This window comes from Salmo salar, chromosome 18 (assembly GCF_965601325.2).
Source record: "Salmo salar chromosome 18, fSalSal1, whole genome shotgun sequence".
NCBI lineage: Eukaryota > Metazoa > Chordata > Actinopteri > Salmoniformes > Salmonidae > Salmo > Salmo salar.
Genome location: NC_138308.1, coordinates 21923946 through 21944176, shown reverse-complemented (window position 1 = coordinate 21944176; position 20231 = coordinate 21923946). Strand labels below are relative to the sequence as shown.

The following is a 20231-nucleotide window of genomic DNA, read 5'->3' as shown; positions in this document are numbered from 1 at the left end:
GAATCTGTTATTCAATGTGTCTGTATGGGCTAATAGTAAGGCCAAATAGCATTTTCCATCCAATATTTTTTTTATATATGTTTTTGATATTTAACTAGGCAAGTCAGTTAAGAACCAATTCTTAATTACAATGATGGCCTACCGGGGAACAGTGGGTTGACTGCCTTGTTCAGGGGCAGAACAACAGATGTTTACCTTGTCAGCTCTGGGATTTGATCCAGCAACTTTTCAGTTACTGGCCCAATGCTCTAACCACTTGGCTACCTGCCGCCCCATCATAATTTATGCACAAACCGTACCAAACTGTTTCGGTTGGGAAGCATGGGGCCGCCTTTAGACTGTAAAGGGTTAACACCAGCCAAACATAGAACCCTCTGTGTCTCCCTGTCTCTCCCTCTCTCTTTCTCTTGCTGTCTCTCTCCCTCTCCTTTCTTCCTTCCTTTCTCCATCTCTGCATATACTGTACTGTATGTCCTTATAATGCTTTACATGGGAGTGGGTCCATAGGCTTGTATCTGTTCGTTAGTTTTTTATGGGGATTTTTTGCACCTGAAATAGGTGTGATACAGGAATGCAATGTAAAATGAATTGTGGCACATGGGCTTATGATTCAGATTTCTGTGAAACTTCATGATAAATACTAGTTTCTTTCTTACCAAAATCCAGTATGACAGGTTATAAATTCAGGGAAATTTACAAACTTCCTAAACTCCCTAGCCCAGATTTGAGGAACTGCTTGCTTGTCACATGACATTGTCCACAACCTTCTATTATTGGACTTGATGACTGCAGAAACAATGATAAAAGGGATGTGTTCAATAATAAAGGGACAGAGATACAGTATAGAAAAACAAGCTCAGACACAGATCACTCACAGGGGCTGACATCCACGTGAAGCGATCATAACGTGCACACGAGACTGGAGATAGATAAGCATAGATACTGTACAGAACAGAGAATGGGAGACGGAGAGAGATTCCCCAGGTCAGCAATGCAGATTGACCTGGACTGTTTCTTTGTGTCTGAGGAGTTTGGATTCATCCTGGAGCAGCCAGCAGTAAGGCATCTTTTTCCAACTTTATATATGTACTTTGAGCTGAGCATAAAAACGTTTCAAAATTACTGCAATTACTGTTAACAGATAACTTTATAAATGGTGAGTTTTCAGGTTCATCTGTTGGCATTTTATTTATTACAATATTGGTTCATTTTCCTTTACATGCTGTTTCGCTTTCTGTTAAAACAAGCTAGACTCCGCTGCTCTTTACAAATTTGATCTACTCACTAAGTCACCATTCAAATCATTTCCTGGTCTTGTTTTGTGGATGTGAAAAGCACAATTAACGAACCTACTTCCACATTTAATATCAGTCTGTATACTTCACAATAGAAAAAATGAGAAGTGTGGAATTACTTCTGTGTCAGTGACCTATAGTATTTCCTCCAGTAAGTCTTGATCCACTAATCCCATGTGCTACAATGGTTTTAAACTCAGAAATATGTTTGCTTTCGTTAATGTTATATGGATACCTATTGATCTTTCTCCCTCCAGCATGCACTGAGCTGTGAGCCAATGGCAGTTGTTCTGTTCTGGTCTCTATTGACTTACACTGGAGACAGTGTGCTCAATGTCAACACTAGATCAATGAGACTTGAGGGACTAGATACAGTTCTACTCTCTACTTTAGATCATGCTTTTATCCCATCACACCATACTGCCATGTCTAGTTTAATTCTAACCAAAATCCAGTATGACAATCAACAGGTTGTATATTCAGGGAAATTTACAAAACTTCCTAAACTCCCTAGCCCAGATTTGAGGAACTGCTTGCTTGTCACATGACATTGTCCACAACCTTCTATTATTGGACTTGATGACTGCAGATACAATGATAAAAGGGATGTGTTCAATAATAAAGGGACAGAGATACAGTATAGAAAAACAAGCTCAGACACAGATCACTCACAGGGGCTGACATCCACGTGAAGCGATCATAACGTGCACACGAGACTGGAGATAGATAAGCATAGATACTGTACAGAACAGAGAATGGGATGTTATATGGATACCTATTGATCTTTCTCCCTCCAGCATGCACTGAGCTGTGAGCCAATGGCAGTTGTTCTGTTCTGGTCTCTATTGACTTACACTGGAGACAGTGTGCTCAATGTCAACACTAGATCAATGAGACTTGAGGGACTAGATACAGTTCTACTCTCTACTTTAGTGCATTCTTTTATCCCATCACACCTCATTAACTTACAGTACACTCCCGATTTCAGACAGAAACATATTTTTTGCTTGAACTTCTAGAACCAACAACTTTCTTCTTTTGTGTATAGTGCACAGATAAAACAGTGTACTGTCATATCTAGCTATATGACCTTTGCCCATTTCAGACAGACCTTCCAGATTACTACCGGGTATGGATGGGCTTGGCCAGCAACCTCACACCCCTCATCCAAACACATCAGCTGCGAGACCTGGTCAACGAGGTGAGAAACCACATGTACTGTTTCTCAGTCAACAATCAAATACAATTGATTTAGGCTTCAGTACTGGTGGGATTTTGCATGTGTCTGGGCTTGTGATGTCCGTGCTGACGTGTGTGCAGTGGTGGAAAAAGTACCCAATTTTCATACTTGAGTAAAAGTAAAGATATTTTAAAAGAAAATGAATAAGGTCTAGAAGTATTTGGTTTTAAATGTACTTAAGCATCAAAAGTAAAAGTATAAATCATTTAACATTTATTATATTAAGCAAACCAGACAACACGATTTTCTTGTTTTTTTTAATTTACGGATAGCCATGGGCACAGTTCAACACTCATTGTTTTAGTGAGTTGCCAGATCAGAGGCAGTAGGGATGACCAGGGATGTTCTCTTGATAAGTGCGTGAATTAGACAATTTTCCTGTCCTACTAAGCATTTAAAATGTAACGAGTACTTTTGGGTGTAAGGGAAAATGTAATGAGTAAAATGTACATTATTTTCTTTAGGAATGTAGTGGAGTAAAAGTAAAAGTTGTCAAACATATAAATAGTGAAGTAAAGTACAGATCCCCCAAAAAATATTTAAGTACTACTTAAAAGTCTTTTACTGAAGTACTTTACACCACTGCGTGTGTGATTGTACCAGTGTTGCTAATAGACTCCATACTAACAGACTCATTGTTGCCATTGTTGTAAACAGATGCCCGTGCTGAGTCCCCATCACCTAAAGGGCCATCGGGAGCTGAGGCTGGCTCATCTGGCCCTGGGCTTCATCACCATGGGGTATGTCTGGCAGGAGGGGCAAAACCTGCCGGCCCAGGTAAAAACCAGCTCAGAGTGACCTTTAACCTCAGACATGAACACTGGAATCTGTCCCATTGATTGTTGGCATGCTTATTGTTTGTCTTTATTAGACTCTACCAAAATCCCTGGCTCTGCCCTACTGGCTCGTCTCCAAGAGACTCGGCCTGCCTCCCATCCTGACCTATGCAGACTCTGTTCTGGTCAACTGGAGACTCAAGGACCCTATAGGGTGAGCTGGGCCTTTGACCTTTTCACCCTGGTCTGTCACTATTCCTTACCTCTACCCCCTTGACCACTTTCTTTCCAACCCGTACCAAAATGCCACTACCCCTATGTCCACTAACATTACTTCTACTAACACGACATGACTATGTACTGTTTATGAAACACATGCAATGTATTGACATTCTTTCTCACACTTGTTTTTTCAGGGACATGGAAATTGGGTGAGTTTGACAGAAACACTGTCATGAGAATTACATCTCCTGTAAATTCCTGTTTTCGGTTCCGTTTGGTTTCTATTTGATATTGTTGTGGTTTCCATGTGATATTCATGTGCATTTTAATATAGGAACTTGGAAACACTGTTCTCATTCCCTGGGGGAGAAAGCTGTAAAGGGTTCTTCCTGGTCTCTCTTTTGGTGGAGAGGGCTGCTAGCTCAGGGATACAGGCAAGTCCCTATGTGTGTCTCTGTCTTTCTTTGTCTCTGTCTCTATCTATGTACTGTACCTCTCACACACTTTGCATCTCTCTGTCTCTCATTATAACCCTGTTTCTCCCTCTCTCTCTGTTTTTGTAATCTCATTCTGTTTTTCGCGGTCTCTTTCGCTATGACCACTAAGGGGCTTTTGATTATGAGTCCTAATTGTCCTGAACTACGTCTAGGGGGCATTTTCAGTGATGAATGCTGTGGTAACCTGTGACATCATCAGCATACAGAAGGGCCTCTACAAAGTGGGCCAGTCTCTGAGGAAGATGAAGGAAATATTTGAGCTCATGCACAGTAAGTTACATCCTTACCTTATCCACAGTGAATCATATCCACACCCAGGTAGTTTACAGTTGAAGTCGTAAGTTTACATACACCTTAGCCAAATACATTTAAACTCAGTTTTTCACAATTCCTGACTTTTAATCAGAGTAAAAATGCTCTGTCTTAGGTCAGTTAGGATCAACAATTTATTTTAAGAATGTGAAATGTCAGAATAATAGTAGAGAGAATGATTTATTTCAGCTTTTATTTCTTTCATCACATTCCCAGTGGGTCAGAAGTTTACATACACTCAATTACTATCTGGTAGCATTGCCTTTAAATTGTTTAACTTTGGTCAAACAAATCGGGTAGCCTTACACAAGCTTCCCACAATAAGTTGGGGAATTTTGGCCCATTCCTCCTGACAGAGCTGGTGTAACTGAGTCCGGTTTGTAGGCCTCCTTGCTCGCACACGTTCTTTCAGTCATGCCCACACATTTTCTATAGCATTGAGGTCAGGGCTTTGTGATGGCCACTCCAATACCTTGACTTTGTTGTCCTAAAGCCATTTTGCCACAACTTAGGAAGTATGCCTGGGGTCATTGTCCATTTGGAAGAACCATTTGTGACCAAGCTTTAACTTCCTGACTGATGTCTTGAGATGTTGCTTCAATATATCCACGTAATTTTACTTCCTCATGATGCCATCTATTTTGTGAAGTGCACCAGTCCCTCCTGCAGCAAAGCACCCCCACAACATGATGCTGCCACCCCCGTGCTTCATGTTTGGGATGGTGTTCTTCGGCTTTTTCTTCCAAACATAACGATGGTCATTATGACCAAACAGTTCTATTTTTGTTTCATCAGACCAGGGGACATTTCTCCAAAAAGTAAAATTTTTGTCCCCAATGCGCAGTTGTAAACCGTAGTCTGTGTCTTCTTCCTTGCTGAGCGGCCTTTCAGGTTATGTCAATATAGGACTCGTTTTACTGTGGATACAGATACTTTTCTACCTGTTTCCTCCAGTATCTTCATAAGGTCCTTTGCTGTTGTTCTGGGATTGATTTGCACTTTTCACACACCAAAGTACATTCATCTCTTGGAGACAGAACACGTCTCCTTCCTGAGTGGTATGACGGCTGCGTGGTCCCATGGTGTTTATACTTGCATACTATTGTTTGTACAGATGAACGTGGTACCTTCAGGCATTTGGAAATTGCTCCCAAGGATGAACCAGACTTGTGGAGGTCTACAATTTTTTTCTGAGGTCTTGGCTGATTTCTTTTGATTTCCCCATGAAATCAAGCAAAGAGGCACTGGGTTTGAAGGTAGGCCTTGAAATACATCCACAGGTGCACCTCCAATTAACTCAAATGATGTCAACTAGCCTATCAGAAGCTTCTAAAGCCATGACATCATTTTCTGGAATTTTTCAAGCTGTTTAAATGCACAGTCAACTTAGTGTATGTGAACTTCTGACCCACTGGAATTGTGATACAGTGCATTATAAGTGAAATAATCTGTCTGTAAACAATTGTTGGAAAAATTACTTGTGTCATGCACAAAGTAGATGTCCTAACCGACTTGCCAAAACTATAGTTTGTTAACAACAAATTTGTGGAGTGGTTGAAAAACGAGTTTTAATGACACCAACCTAAGTGTATGTAAACTCCCAACTTCAACTGTATATATTGTAGCAGGCTCAAGGGGGTGGGGTTTCAATGTCACCAAGTTAATTAACCAAACATGCGCACGAAGCACAACTAGAATACAAATGGGGAATTTTCTAGGGAAATTTGCACACTGTGGGAAGGGGGGGAATTCAGCAACCAGTTCACAGTCCACAATCCGTTCTCGTTGTCCGTTCCATTCTCCAGGGGTAATCCTAAAACTCGGGTCCTCAGCCAAACCAGTTCGGTACACAGTGGGGGTAATCAGACAGTCCAGGTCACAACGGGTAATCACACAGATAATTCTCTCTTCACACACTCTCCATAACACACGTTTCCCTCTGTCCTCTCTCTGGTCGTACAGCCCACTTCCTCTTTTATCCCCAAGCACTCCATGGCTTAATGATCCACAGGCTTGCCTTGTTGGGGCAGGTGTAGGGTGTGCGTACTGACCGCAGAGAAGTCAGGCGCAGGAGAGCAAAAACTGATTTATAACGGCGCAGTTTAACCTGTTATGGCTAGGGGGCAGTATTTTCACGGCTGGATAAAAAACGTACCCGATTTAATCTGGTTACTACTCCTGCCCAGTAACTAGAATATGCATATAATTATTGGCTTTGGATAGAAAACACCCTAAAGTTTCTAAAACTGTTTGAATGGTGTCTGTGAGTATAACAGAACTCATATGGCAGGCAAAAACCTGAGAAGATTTCATGCAGGAAGTGGCCTGTCTGACAAGGTGTCGTTCTTCTTGTCTCTGTTTATTGAAGAGTGAGGATCTTAGCTGTCCCGTGACACTTCCTACGGCTGCCATAGGTTCTCAGAAGGCGGCAAAACGCTGAATCGTGGCTTTGCAGGCTCTGGCTGAAACAAAGTAGCGCGTTTGGGTAGTGGCTGGTTACAGTACTGTGAGACTCAGGCTCGTGCCCGCGTCGACCGAAAGCTTTGTTTTCTTTCCTCTGTTTAGCTAAATGGACATTCCCGGTCGGAATATTATCGCTTTTTTACGAGAAAAATGGCATAAAAATGGATTTTAAACAGCGGTTGACATGCTTCGAAGTACGGTAATGGAATATTTAGATTTTTTTTGTCACGAATTGCGCCATGCGCGCGACCCCTCTTTACCATTCGGATAGTGTCTGGGACGCACGAACAAAACGCCGCTATTCGGATATAACGATGGATTATTTTGGACCAAACCAACATTTGTTATTGAAGTAGCAGTCCTGGGAGTGCATTCTGACAAAGACAACAAAAGGTAATCAAACTTTTATAATAGTAAATCTGATATTGGTGAGTGCTAAACTTGCCGGGTGTCTAAATAGCTGGCCCGTGATGCCTGGGCTATGTACTTAGAATATTGCAAAATGTGCTTTCACCAAAAAGCTATTTTAAAATCGGACATATCGAGTGCATAGAGGAGTTCTGTGTCTATAATTCTTAAAATAATTGTTATGCTTTTTGTGAACGTTTATCGTGAGTAATTTAGTAAATTGTTAGCAAATTCCCCGGAAGTTTGCGGGGGGTATGCTAGTTCTGAACGTCACATGCTAATGTAAAAAGCTGTTTTTTGATATAAATATGAACTTGATTGAACAAAACATGCATGTATTGTATAACATAATGTCCTAGGTGTGTCATCTGATGAAGATCATCAAAGGTTAGTGCTGCATTTAGCTGTCTTCTGGGTTTTTGTGACATTATATGCTAGCTTGAAAAATGGGTGTCTGATTATTTCTGGCTTGGTACTCTGCTGACATAATCTAATGTTTTGCTTTCGCTGTAAAGCCTTTTTGAAATCGGACAGTGTGGTTAGATAAAGGAGAGTCTTGTCTTTAAAATGCTGTGAAATAGTCATATGTTTGAAAAATTGAAGTTTTTGTATTTTTGAGGAATTTTTAATTCGCGCCACGCCTATCATTGGATATTGGAGCAGGTGTTCCGCTAGCGGAACGTCTAGATGTAAGAGGTTAATAAATAAAACCATCGTTAACAGAATAATAAATCAATGGGTAACAAAACCCGTCACACACCAGCATAACGTGCACAAGCACTACAATAAACAATTCCAGACAAGTACATGGGGGCAACAGAGGGTTAAATACACAACATGTAATGATGGAATTGAAACCAGGTGTGTGTGAAGACAAGACAAAACAAATGGAAAATGAAAAGTGGATCGATGATGGCTAGAAGACCTGCAACGCCGACCACCGAACACCACCCGAACAAGGAGAGGAACCAACTTCGGCAGAAGTCCTGACAGCAGGAAGTCCATATAAGGCTCTGGGGTGGAGCCAGCGGGCTGCAAGATATCTCCCTTCAATCACCACTCCCCACACCTCTCCCTGACATTTGCGACCCCCCCCCCCCCCCCCCCCCATGAGGGGTGGTCCAGCTCCCTAGAGCATCCTTCCTGGAGAGGGCATCGGCATTTCCATGGGCTGCACCTGATCTGTGGACGACAGAGAATGCAAAGGGCTGTAAGGATAGGAACCAGCGGGTGACCCGGGCATTACTGTCCTTATTCCTTGACACCCAAACCAGTAGTGCATGTTTTGTGAAGAGGGTGGATTGCCGTCCCAATAAATAATATTTCAGTGTCTCCAGCGCCAACTTGATCGCTAGACATTCTTTCTCCACAGTGGAATATCTTTATTCCCGCGGGAACAGCTTCCGGCTAATGTACACGACTGAGTGTTCCTCACCTTCTTGTAGGTGTGATAGGACGGCACCCACCCCTGTTTCAGACACATCGGTCTGTACCACCAGTGGTTTGGAGAAGTCCGGGGTCACCAGCATGGGTCCAGAACACAGTGCTCTCTTTTGGTCCTGGAAGGCTTTCTCCATCTCCTCGGTCAGATCTGTCAGGGGGCTGGCTAGGAAGGCAAAGTGGGAAATAATTCTCCGGTAGTAACTAGTCAATCCCACAAACGTGCGTACCTGCTTCTTGGTGAGGGGGTGGGGCCAGTCCCGAATCGCCTCTAGTTTCTTCACTTGGGGTTTGACACATCCCCTCCCGATCGTGTACCCCAGGTACTCAGCCTCCAGCAGGCCGAGCCGACATTTCCTTGGATTAGCTGTTAGCCCTGCCCCCCGTAAGGCCTGCAATACCACGCTCACCTGGTTTAGATGTGTCTCCCACCCGCTCCCATGGATCGCAATGCCGTCGAGGTAGGCCGCTGTGTACTCACGATGGGGACGGAGAATCCGATCCATCAACCTTTGGAAGGTGGCTGGGGCCCCGTGCAACCCAAAGGGCAGCTTCTTGTAGTGGAACAGCCCGTCAGGGGTGGCGAAAGCAGTTTTCACCTGCACCTCGGGAGCTAAGGGCACCTGCCAATAACCCTTCGTCAGGTCGAATGTGCTGATAAATCGGGCTGTCCCTAGCCTTTCGAATAGTTCATCAATTCGGGGCATGGGGTTGGCGTCGAACTTTGAGATTTAATTTACCTTTCTAAAATCATTACAGAAGCGAATGATGCTGTCTGGTTTCGGCATCAACACTATGGAGCTGCACCACTCACTATTCGACTCTTCGATAATATCAGCTTCCACAATTGTTTTTAACCTTACTCCTGATGGCCTCTTTCCTTGCTTTCGGTATGCGGTAGGGTCTCAACTTCACCTTGTTCCCGGGTTCGGTGATGATACTGTGCTGTACCAGATTGGTGTGTCCTGGTGTGTCCTGGTTAACTGGAGAACACATCCTGGTTCCGGCCGACAAACTCTGTCAGCTCCTGCTGCTGTGCTTGGCTCAGCTGCTCCCCCAGTGGCACCTCTGCAGGCTTTGTCTCTGTGGTAGCCTTCTTTGGGGAAATAGAGTAGAGTACATCACGTGCATTCCATTTCTTTAACAAATTCACATGGTAAATCTGTGTCAGATGCCTACGTCCCGGTTGCCTGACCCTATAGTTGACTTCACCCACCTTCTCAAGGACTTCGTATGGCCCGTTCCATTGGGCCAAAAATGTACATTCTGTGGTGGGGACCAGCACCAACACTTTGTCTCCTGGCTGGAAGTCTCTTTGTTGTGCCCCTCTGTTGTACACCCGCGGTTGGGCCTCCTGGGCTTCCAGCATGTGTTCCCGTACCAGGGGCCACAGGGTTGCCATCCGGTCTCTCATGTTTTCCATGTGTTCCACCATGGTTTCATGGGGCGATGGTTGCTGTTCCCAGGCTTCTTTAGCTACGTCCAGCATTCCTCACGGTCGTCTCCCGTACAGGGGTTCAAAGGGAGAGAACCCTGTTGAAGCTTGGGGCACTTCTCAGATCAAGAACATCAGTTAGGGTAGCAGCTGATCCCAATTCTTTCCGTCTGCCTCCATCACCTTCTTTAGCATCTGCTTCAGGGTTCGATTGAATCTTTCCACCAACCCATCGGTCTGCGAGTGATACACTGAGGTGCACAACTGGGTTATTATCATTATTTTCCAGAGGTCCTTCATGATTTGCGACATGAATGGGGTTCCCTGGTCGGTTAATATCTCGTCGGGATGCCTACTCAGGAAAACAGCATGACTAACTCATGTGCGATTCCCTTGGTGGCCATGGTGCGCAGGAGAAAGGCTTCCGGGTACCTGGTGGCATAATCCAGAATCACCAGGATGTATTGGTGCCCTCGGTTGCTCTTAGGTAGAGATCCCACCAGGTCCATAGCGATCCTGCTGAAAGGGACTGAAATAATGGGTAGGGGAATTAAGGGGCTGCAAAAGTGTGGTTTAGGCGCCACCTGCTGGCACTCCGGGCAACAGTGGCAGTAATCCTCCACTCCTCTCTCCACACCCGGCCAGTAAAATCGTGCCTTGATCCAGTCTAAGGTCCCCAAGAAGGTGGGAGTGGGCCAACTGCAGGGCAGATTGTACAAAGGGACAGGGCACCACCAACAACTCCAGAAATTCGTTATTATTACTCCCCACCTGATACAGCAATTTCTTCTTTATAGAAAAATGGGGGTAGGTGATCTGACTTACCCCCTCCATGGGCTTTCCGTCCACCACGGTCACCTGCTGGAGAGCGCTGGCCAGGTTGGGATCCTCCAGTTGGGCCGTGCTGAACTGGCCCGCTAGAGAGGCGGGCTCTGGCACCACCTCATGGTCCATCAGGAACAGGTCTTCCAGAGTCGCCACACCTGCCCCCAGTCTTGCTTCACCCGAGTCATCCTCCGAGAGGGGTTTTGTTGATGCCTGGGGTCCACCTTCTGGAATCCACACATCCGGGCATCCCTCCTTCTGGTGTCCCTCCCACCTCTCCAGCTTCCTCCTCCCTTCTGGTTCCCTCGGTTCCCCACATCTCCGAACATATTGGTTGACAGTTGGCGGAACATCGGGAAATACCTCCCGATAAAGACCGGCATAGGCAGGTTCATGATGACTCCCACTGGCCCTGTGTGTTGTCCCTTTGTGGTCTGTAGGTGGAGGAGTGTGGTAGGGTAGTCCTTGGTCTCACTGTGTATGCACGTGATGACCACGGTGTCAGTCAGATTCGGGGACTGGTCAAAGTCAGGTCGGATCAGGGTCACCATACTCCCGGAGTCCAAAAGTGCAGTGGTGTCCTTTCCGTTGGCTCTTACCGGGGTGACAGGGGAAGGACCACTCTCCTCAGCCCAGCATTCCATCAGCAAGCCCCAGGGATTCCCGGTGGCTACCTCACTGGCTGAGGCCGAAGGCATCGGGACATCGCGGTTTGGACAGTTCCAGGCGATGTGTCCCCGCTCACCACACTCGTAGCACTTCCTGCTGTCCAGGTTCAGAAAGGGGCGTCATCTCTGGGAGCTGGCTGTTGGTGTCCCCCCATCCTTGGCCGGGATCCCGGCATGGTCCTCCGCCCTTTTCGGCTCCTTCGTGCGAGTGGAGAGTTCAGCCTTCCATGGTTGTCCTCTGCACAGAACCTTGAAAGCCATCTGTTGACCTTCCACCAGTTCCACCAGCTGATCTGCGCTCTGCGGGTTAGCTTGGCTTGCTAACTTTTTAGCTTTGAACAGGAGATAGCGTAGAAATGTATCTATGATCACTTTCTCAATGGGCGTGAGCGTCAGTGGTTCAGTAGTTAGCCAGGTCTTGGCCAGCCTAATTAGATCATGCATTTGTGACCGGGGGGACGTTGTAGCATCATATGCCAAATGATGGAATCTTTGTGCCCTGCTAATCAGGGTGTAACCATACCGGCACAGGATTTCCTTTTTCAGCCTCTCGTAATGCATCGCCTGGTCTGCCGTCAGATCCTGATAGGTTTTCTGTGCCGTGCCTGACAGGAAGGGTGCTAGCAGGCTTATCCTTTGCTCATGGGACCATTTCTCCCTAGCCGCCGTCCTCTCGAAGGCTTGGAGGTAAGCCTCGATGTCGTCAGCCTCTGTCAACTTCAGTATAAACTTACTGGGTTTGGGACAAGATACTGCTGCACCTGCAGCCATGCCAGCCTGGGCGGCTGTCAGTTGGCTGAGTTCAGCTCGCAGGAGAGCGGTCTGCTTACGCTGTTCCTCCAGCAGCTCCCGATGCTTCCATTGTGCTCCATGTCTGTTTAGTTATTGAGCTTAGTTTGCTTTGCCCGCATTCTCCACCACATGTAGCAGGCTCAAGGGGGTGGGATTTCCCCGTCACCAAGTTAAATAACCAAACACGCACACAAAGCACAACTAGAATACAAATGGGGTATTTATTAGGGAAATTTGCACACTGTGGGAAAGGGGGGAATTCAGCAACCCAGTTCACAGTCCACAGTCCGTTCTCGTTGTCCGTTTCATTCTCCAAGGGTAATCCTAAAACTCGGGTCCTCAGCCAAACTGGTTCGGTACCCAGTGGGGGTAATCAGACAGTCCAGGTCACAACGGGTAATCACAGATAATTCTCTCTTCTCATACTCTCCATAACACACATTTCCCTCTCAGTCCTCTCTCTGTTTGTGCAGCCCGCTTCCTCTTTTATCCCCAAGCACTCCATGGCTTAATGATCCACAGGCTTGCCTCGTTGGGGCAGGAAGTCCATATAAGGCTCGAGGGTGGAGCCAGCGGGCTGCAAGATTTCTCCCTTCAATCACCACTCCCCTCACCTCTCCCTGCCATCTGTCACTATATATATATATAGGTGCTCCTAATACCTACAAGTGCAAATTATTGGAATATTGGAATATTTCTGTTTTCAGGGTACGTGGACCCCACTGCATTCCATGGAACTCTGAGAATCTTCTTCTCAGGGTAATGTATGATGCAATCCACACATATCCAATCCATTTAATTATCAACTAAATGTATTCAACTTATTAGACATTTGATTAATTTGCCCAAGTTAATCATAAGACATGAACAAAACGCTTCAGTGATTCATATTTTCAACTTTCTGAAGAGGCAATGTGGGAATGCCCCTGTCTGTGTGCATGTTTGTAGCACTTTGTTTAGATGCTAATGCTAACCGTCTTCTGGTAGATGGAAAGGCTTTCCAAAATGCCTTTTCAATTAAATGTTAACAGAATGATATCATTATTTGCTGTAATCCAGTAGCGATTTGTTTAGAAAACTCTTAAATCACATGTGTGCTACAGAAACACTGCTATTCAAACAAGTCTCTTGTTGGTGCACACTTGAATGAAAGGGTATTGATGCTGAGCATACAAGACATTAGGAACACCTTCCTAATAATGAGTTGCATCCCCTTTTGCCCTCAGAACAGCCTCAATTCGTCAGAGCATGGACTACAATGTGACAAAAACGTTCCACAGGGATGCTGGCCCATGTTGACTACATTGCTTCCCACAGTTGTGTCAAGTTGGCCAGATGTCCTTTGGGTGGTGGACCATTCTTGATACACACGGGAAACTGTTGAGCGTAAAAAACTTAGCAACGTTGCAGTTCTTGACACACTCAAAACGGTGCGCCTGGCATCTAATACCATACCCCGTTCAAAGGCAGTTACATCTTTTGTCTTGTCCATTCACCCTCTGAATGGGACACATACACAATCCATGTCTCAATTGTCTCAAGGCTTTGAATGACGTGTAATTAAGGTGACATCAATAAAGGATCATAGCTTTCACCTGGATTCACCTGGTCAGTCTATGTCATGGAAAGAGCAGGTTTTCCTAATGTTTTGTGCACTCAGTGTATATTCTACACCCAAAAATTATTTTTCCCAGACCTCAAAAGTGGTCTCCTGATGTGGTTTGTGCATTGTTGTGGACTTAAAACAAACAATTGTGTTGTTTTTCTATTAAAAAAGTGTGATTTTGAGAGAGAAAACCTGAAAAAAATTGAAAGAATTCTGAAACGTGGAAAAACTAAATGGAGAAAACAGAATTTGGCAAAAAATAAAACATATTTTATACATTATCCCTACATTATGTTCCCCATTCTGTGATGTAATAGTTTCATGCATAACTCTGTATTGTGCTTTCATAGATGGAGGGATAACCCCATGCTTCCAGGAGGGCTGCTGTATGAGGGTGTGGTTGAGGAGCCGATGATGCTGTCAGGAGGAAGTGCTGCCCAGAGTTCCTCCATTCAGTGCTTTGATGTGCTACTGGGCATCTGTCATGACGACCATGCAGGTATGACCCCATTCTGACCCCATAAGCCTCTGTTTCTGAATAAAATTCCAAGTCAATTTCCAGCGATATTTCAATTTGAGTTTGTCATGGAAAATTACATAATTAGTCATGCTATCCCATGTTTTATTGCTTAATTAAAGAATAGTCTCTTGTTATATGCTAGTGTTTTTCATAACCTGATACACACTTGTCTTGGTGTGACTTAGTCGTAAGACTGGGCTTACAGCTAAGAGATATTTGGGTGCAACCGCAGGATGTGAAATCCTGTGGGTTAACCATCTACAGAAAGTCTCATGTATGGAACCTTGCTGAAAGGAGTACAATATAGTATTTGTTGATGTGAATGCAGTTAGACGGTTGAGCCCTCGGGCTATCAACCTTGTGCTATCTTAAGTTTACATAGATAACGAATGACCTTTTACACACTATCGGCTGACTGCCACGTATACAGAAAGGGGTTGTATCTATTTTCTCTATAAAAGCATTGATCCACCACTATTCGTTGAGCTTTTCAACTATGCACTGTTGAGTGGGTAGTTGATTCTCAATTTTTGCAAATCTTATGATAGTGTTGTTTGAAAGAATCTGCAGTCTCTCTTCCCTTTATTAGATATTCCATGGTAGGTTCTAATCAAAGCGTATCTCCCCTCTGATCTCACCTTTCCCCTCTCCTAATTTTTCCTCAATTGTTCCTCCTCTCCATCTCTCCATGTACAGCATCTTTCCTGAAGCGCATGCGGGAGTACATGCTCCCCTCCCACCGCCAGCTGATAGAGACTCTGTCTGGCTGTCCCCCTCTACGTGACTTTATTCTATCCTGCTCCAGCCCCTCTCTCTGCATCAACTATGACTCCTGTGTGTCTGCCCTGGTGAACCTGCGGAGTTACCACCTCTCCGCCGTGACCCGATACATCACTGTACCTGGTCACCGCGCCCGTACCATGCGCTGTCCACTCAACGGCGTCGGCTCAGCGTTGGATGAAACCGGCACCGGAGGGTCCAGCCCACTGCCCTTCCTGAAGAGCATCCGTGATGCCACTCAGAGAGCACTGATCTCACAGACCCGACTCACATCACAGAGTCAATGCTGATATAGATCACCATCTTTTGGTTACTTATACAGCATATGTTCCATCAACATGGTGTTGTATCAAACTGTCGCTGCTCTGCAATTCACATAGTATACCATAGAATAATTTCAGCACACCTTTCATAATTTTGTTGGTTGTATATACAGTATATATCATTATGCTTGACTATAATATTTGTGATTTCTAAACTTCAGTTTTCTTGCTGTGGCAAACACTACATAATTATTGTAAATAATACTCAAACTAGTTGAAAATTGGGTTCTGGCGAGGGCCGGCCCACTTCCAACACTGCCTAGTGCGTTTTAGTTTGATGATCTATTTGACTAGGAATAACCAAGCAAATAATGTAGAGCAGGGGTGTCAAAGTCATTCCATGGAGGGCCGAGTAACTGCAGGGTTTTTCTCTTCTTTCAATTAAGATCTAGACAACCAGGTGAGGGGAGTTCCTTAGTAATTAGTGACCTTAATTCATCAATCAAGTACAAGGGAGGAGCGAAAACCCACAGACACTCGGCCCTCCACAGAATGAGCTTGACACGTGATATAGAGCTATCAACTAAGCCATCACAGCTAAGTGCTTTATATGCCAGTTGTTTATGATCTAACAACACAACTTTATGGTTGTGGAAAATGTACATCCCAATCTCCATACTAGCATACAAGACAAATACAGATGTAGGATATTCATTTGAGCCAGTTTCCTTCAGCAGGAAAATAATCCTGCAAGCAACAGGAAATGTGAATTATTATGTCGAATACATTTTGATGAAGTTGATACATTTTTCTTTAGGGTGAATCAAGTCTGACATTTAAAGTGGAAATTACAAACTTTTGAATTCTTTCAATTTTGCATTTCCTGCTGTGCATAAAAATTCTCAGCAACAAAAATAGTGATCAAATGAAGATCCTACATCTGTATACGGTATATAGACATCTTAAAACATTGATGCTTTGGTGATAGTGGTGGTTTCTGTGATAGGTATTGAATTGTAAAACACTTTGCCTTGTAACCTTCATTGTGGAACTCCAACTCTACCCAAAGTATATCTTAAACCTGCCAGCAATTGTAGCAGTTGTAGCCTTGTAGCTCAGTTGGTAGAGCATGGTGTTTGCATGGTGTTTGCAACGCCAGGGTTGTGGGTTCGATTCCCACGGGGGGCCAGCACAGAAAAAGAAATTATGAAATGTATGCATTCACTACTGTAAGTCGCTCTGGATAAGAGTGTCTGCTAAATGACTAAAAATGTAAATGTAAGCAGTTATAGGGTTCATGGTTTAAAGGATTCTATGCTTGAGTAGGAACCCTCAGACATGAAGTGTGATGTTGGCTGGCTTACAGTAGATAAACCACATGGACTTACCAGCCATGCTTTTGTATGGGGTCTCAAATGGCCCAAAAACATGATGGTTGTTCACTGATGTCTTTTATGGTTATCTGTCTGTAGTAGTGGCCACAGTACTGGGTCGGGTTGGTAAAAGGGATTGAAAGTGGATGGTCCTGTGATGTGCACAGGACACTTAACATGAAAGGACCTCGCTGATGCCATAGCAAATCCTTCACTGATGTGGTAAACTGCAGTAGGCTACATGCCTCAGCATTGCCTCACATTTCAACTTGAAACATCAGTATGCAGTTTGAGAGGGCTCCCTTATCAAGTAGCTTTTATGACTAGATATCCCAATAGTGGATAGAGTAAGTATTGGCAGAAATGCCATCCTCGCCTGGCTTTAACCACCATGGGGATGTGGATAATGAGAAGGCCCTTACATTGTTCTATAAAGGGAGATTTTCTATTCCATCAAATTTTTCCTGGAAAGTTGACACGTACAAAAGCACAGTTAAACTCATACACTATAAATATCCTTAGGGACCTGAGCCACAGATCCTTAGGCAGCTGAGCCACTGAGCTTGCGTCAATTATCCAACCTATTTCACCATAGTAACCGTGGTTTCACTGTAGCTCGGGGACATTGCTCCACAACCCGGAAGTGAGGGATGAAGCAATATAGGGAGGGAGGTAGAGAGAGGGAAATTACACCGTTGAATTCAGGTGTCCAAGCAGACAGTATCTTGGCAGCAGGTGGCAGGCTGGAAACTGTCAAACCTCAGGGCACGCCAGTAGTGTCCCTGCCAGAGAGTGAGCCAATCACATTTAGAGAAAGAGAGGGCGAAAGAGTTCTGAGAGTGACTGGGCAGACCTCTACACAATCCTACACTGCAGCTGAGCCCTGGTCATAGTACAAGTATTTCTCAACAAGACAGGGAAGAGAGCATAGATTAAGAAATGTACTGTACCATGCTGATGTACCTACCGGTTCTCAGATGGTCCAACTTTTTATGTTGCATCAATATTGCTTTGTATGAAATTGTCGCTGCCCTGCAATTCACATAGTATACCACAGAATAATTTCAGCACACCTTTCATAATTATATTGGTTTTATTGAAAATGCATTTTGTGTGAGGTAAAAACAGTACAAAATGCATAATATTGCACATGATCAATGAATTGCACTTCCTTAAGGTATCGCTATGTGTCTGTCTTTCACTATGCTACAGCCAATTAATGAAAGACTTGGTAACCCAGTCGACAAGAACAGATGTGTGATTGAATCACATGATGTCTGTGTGACATTTTTAATGTGAGATTGAAATGATTGTCCATAAACTAATGGTGCAGTAAGTGGATCGTTTTAGTGGCTACATCAACTGAATCTCTCTGCTACCAAAGTCACTATTTATCACTGGTCTAGAAATATAAAGATTGCAAGTTCAGTGCATGGATTGCTTTTCCTGGGTGGTGAGTTGATTTCACCCCTAACATAATCATATAGGAGATGGTAATCAAAGGCGTTTGGTGCTGATCGGTGTTGATCAAAACGATTGGTGAGTTGCAGAATTATAGCATCATGTGACTGACCATGTGGTCTGTGATGAGGATCAATTGAGCCAAGTGTGTTAGAATGTGAAATACATATCGCAGAGAGAATAGTGATGAATTTCATAATGTCTTTACAGTACATTTCCTTGCTGTGGGTGAGAATAAGTTAGTGCGATGTTAGCCAGTACGTAAGTTAAAGACACGGAAAGCTTTATGCATGTGACATGATAAAGAAGTTGCAAAATATGCTGATATTCAAGAAAAGCATTTAAGGTATTTTTTTTATAAAATAGTCTGCTGCAGGTTGAATAACACAGTAATAAAACATATCAATATACTTTAATATGTTAAAAATAAGTCAATTTCTTCTATTTCTGAACACTGTGGGATTAGAACAGCTTCGAGGAGAACTATAACTTGGATTATATCCTGTTTCTAAAAGACAAAGCGGTCTAGGATCTCAGATACCTCAATCATTCTTAACATACTCCTGAAGTGCATGTCTGTGTGCAGACAGAGAGAGAGAGAGCGAGAGAGAGAGAGATGGAAGAGAGAGAGATGGAAGAGAAAGAGAGAGGGAGGAGAGAGAGAGAGAGAGAGAGGGGGGGGGGGGGGGGAGAGAGAGACAGAGAGAGAGGGGAGAGAGTGAGAAGGGATAGAAAGAGACAGAGAGAGAGAGACTGGGAGACAGAGATTGGGTTCTCTCAAGACTGTAGAGAAGGGGCAAGAAGGGTTCATGTAGAGTTGGTTCACTAATATACTGTAATGTACTGTATATAACTTCTTCTTCCATGATGCTCTCAGTCTCCAAATGTTTGTGCTTTGCCGACAGGCTGATGTACGGTTAAAGTAGCTTTGTAGAGAAACAGGCCTTCCACATGGTGATTCCTCTTCTACTCAAGCAGAGGTCTCTGTGGAAAGAGACCAAAAAGGTGTGCCATTGGAATTCATAAATAAAAAAGTGAGGGAAGCATTTGCCCAGTAAATAAATAACATCCGTCTTCATATTGTAGGGTACATCTCAAGATGACCTAAATATATCCAGTCTCACCTTGTTGTTTTGCTAACCTTTAGCCGGGGTATAAGTTGATCTTCTCTGGCGTTTGAGCCAGAAACTGAAGGCTTGGCAGACTCTAAACCTCCATGAGAAAATATATATATATTTTTTTTTTACCCCCCCCATTGATTTCTAGTGCAGTTCCAACTCAGAATCCTGATATAGTGTAGATGGTTTACTGGTATCTGGTTATCTGTCCTCTGGAGAAAAAAATCTGTTCTGATAAACCCCTTTGAGGGAAGATAGTAAATGGGTAAAAACTGATCCAAAAGGCCATTCCAAAATCCAAAGTGTTCCCTAAGTTAAAGGAACCAGAGTTTCCAGCGACCATGCTTTTTGGACTCTGTCTTGGACTTGCGTTTGGGGGTTGAGGTGAACACCTCGTGGGGGTAAGGCAGAGCAGGGTATTGAGGGTCGTCCAAGGGGCACAGTCTCTTAATCAGGGGCTGTAATTTGTCCTCCTGCTGCTTGAAGTCCAGCTCCACACTGCAACACACACACAAAAAAACTATCGCATTGGGTTACAGTAACACATACAAACATACAATAAAACACAATATTCATTTATTCTTGTGGGGGATAAACCAGATGTAAATGTCTGAATTCTACTGGTAATTCTACTAAATACTTAGAGAAGGAAAATACTACAATTTGAAACTGTGGAAGGGCGGTTCAATCCTATTTTAGTTTTAATTTTTAGACTACCAGGATTTAAGAGATTAAAT

General features: G+C 44.0%; 2 protein-coding genes across 2 annotated transcripts in view; one reads left to right on the top strand and one right to left on the bottom strand.

Moving 5' to 3' along the window:
• Positions 1-779: 779 nt before the first annotated feature.
• Positions 780-18165, top strand: LOC106577031 (indoleamine 2,3-dioxygenase 2). Its single transcript, XM_014154697.3, has 10 exons — positions 780-1057; positions 2401-2496; positions 3193-3312; positions 3407-3525; positions 3728-3742; positions 3868-3967; positions 4183-4300; positions 13081-13132; positions 14330-14478; positions 15196-18165. The coding sequence occupies exons 1-10, from the start codon at positions 959-961 to the stop codon at positions 15567-15569; spliced, it is 1242 nt and encodes a 413-aa protein (XP_014010172.1). The 5' UTR covers positions 780-958; the 3' UTR covers positions 15570-18165.
• The window catches only part of LOC106577030 (inhibitory synaptic factor 2A), a 28192-nt gene continuing 25950 nt past the window's right edge, over positions 17990-20231 (bottom strand). The window contains exon 4 of the mRNA XM_014154695.3: positions 17990-19992. Within this exon, the coding sequence (XP_014010170.1) occupies positions 19809-19992 (184 nt within the window). The 3' untranslated portion in view covers positions 17990-19808. The remainder of the gene's footprint in view (positions 19993-20231) is intronic.

What these genes read in the sequence shown, in the direction of transcription:
- LOC106577031 (XM_014154697.3), top strand. Translation starts at nt 959, where the DNA reads ATGGGAGACGGAGAGAGATTCCCCAGGTCAGCAATGCAGATTGACCTG. An exon ending in TGCGAGACCTGGTCAACGAG is followed by an intron (nt 2,497 to 3,192) that starts GTGAGAAACCAC and finishes TGTTGTAAACAG; the next exon opens with ATGCCCGTGCTGAGTCCCCA. An exon ending in CTGAGAATCTTCTTCTCAGG is followed by an intron (nt 13,133 to 14,329) that starts GTAATGTATGAT and finishes GTGCTTTCATAG; the next exon opens with ATGGAGGGATAACCCCATGC.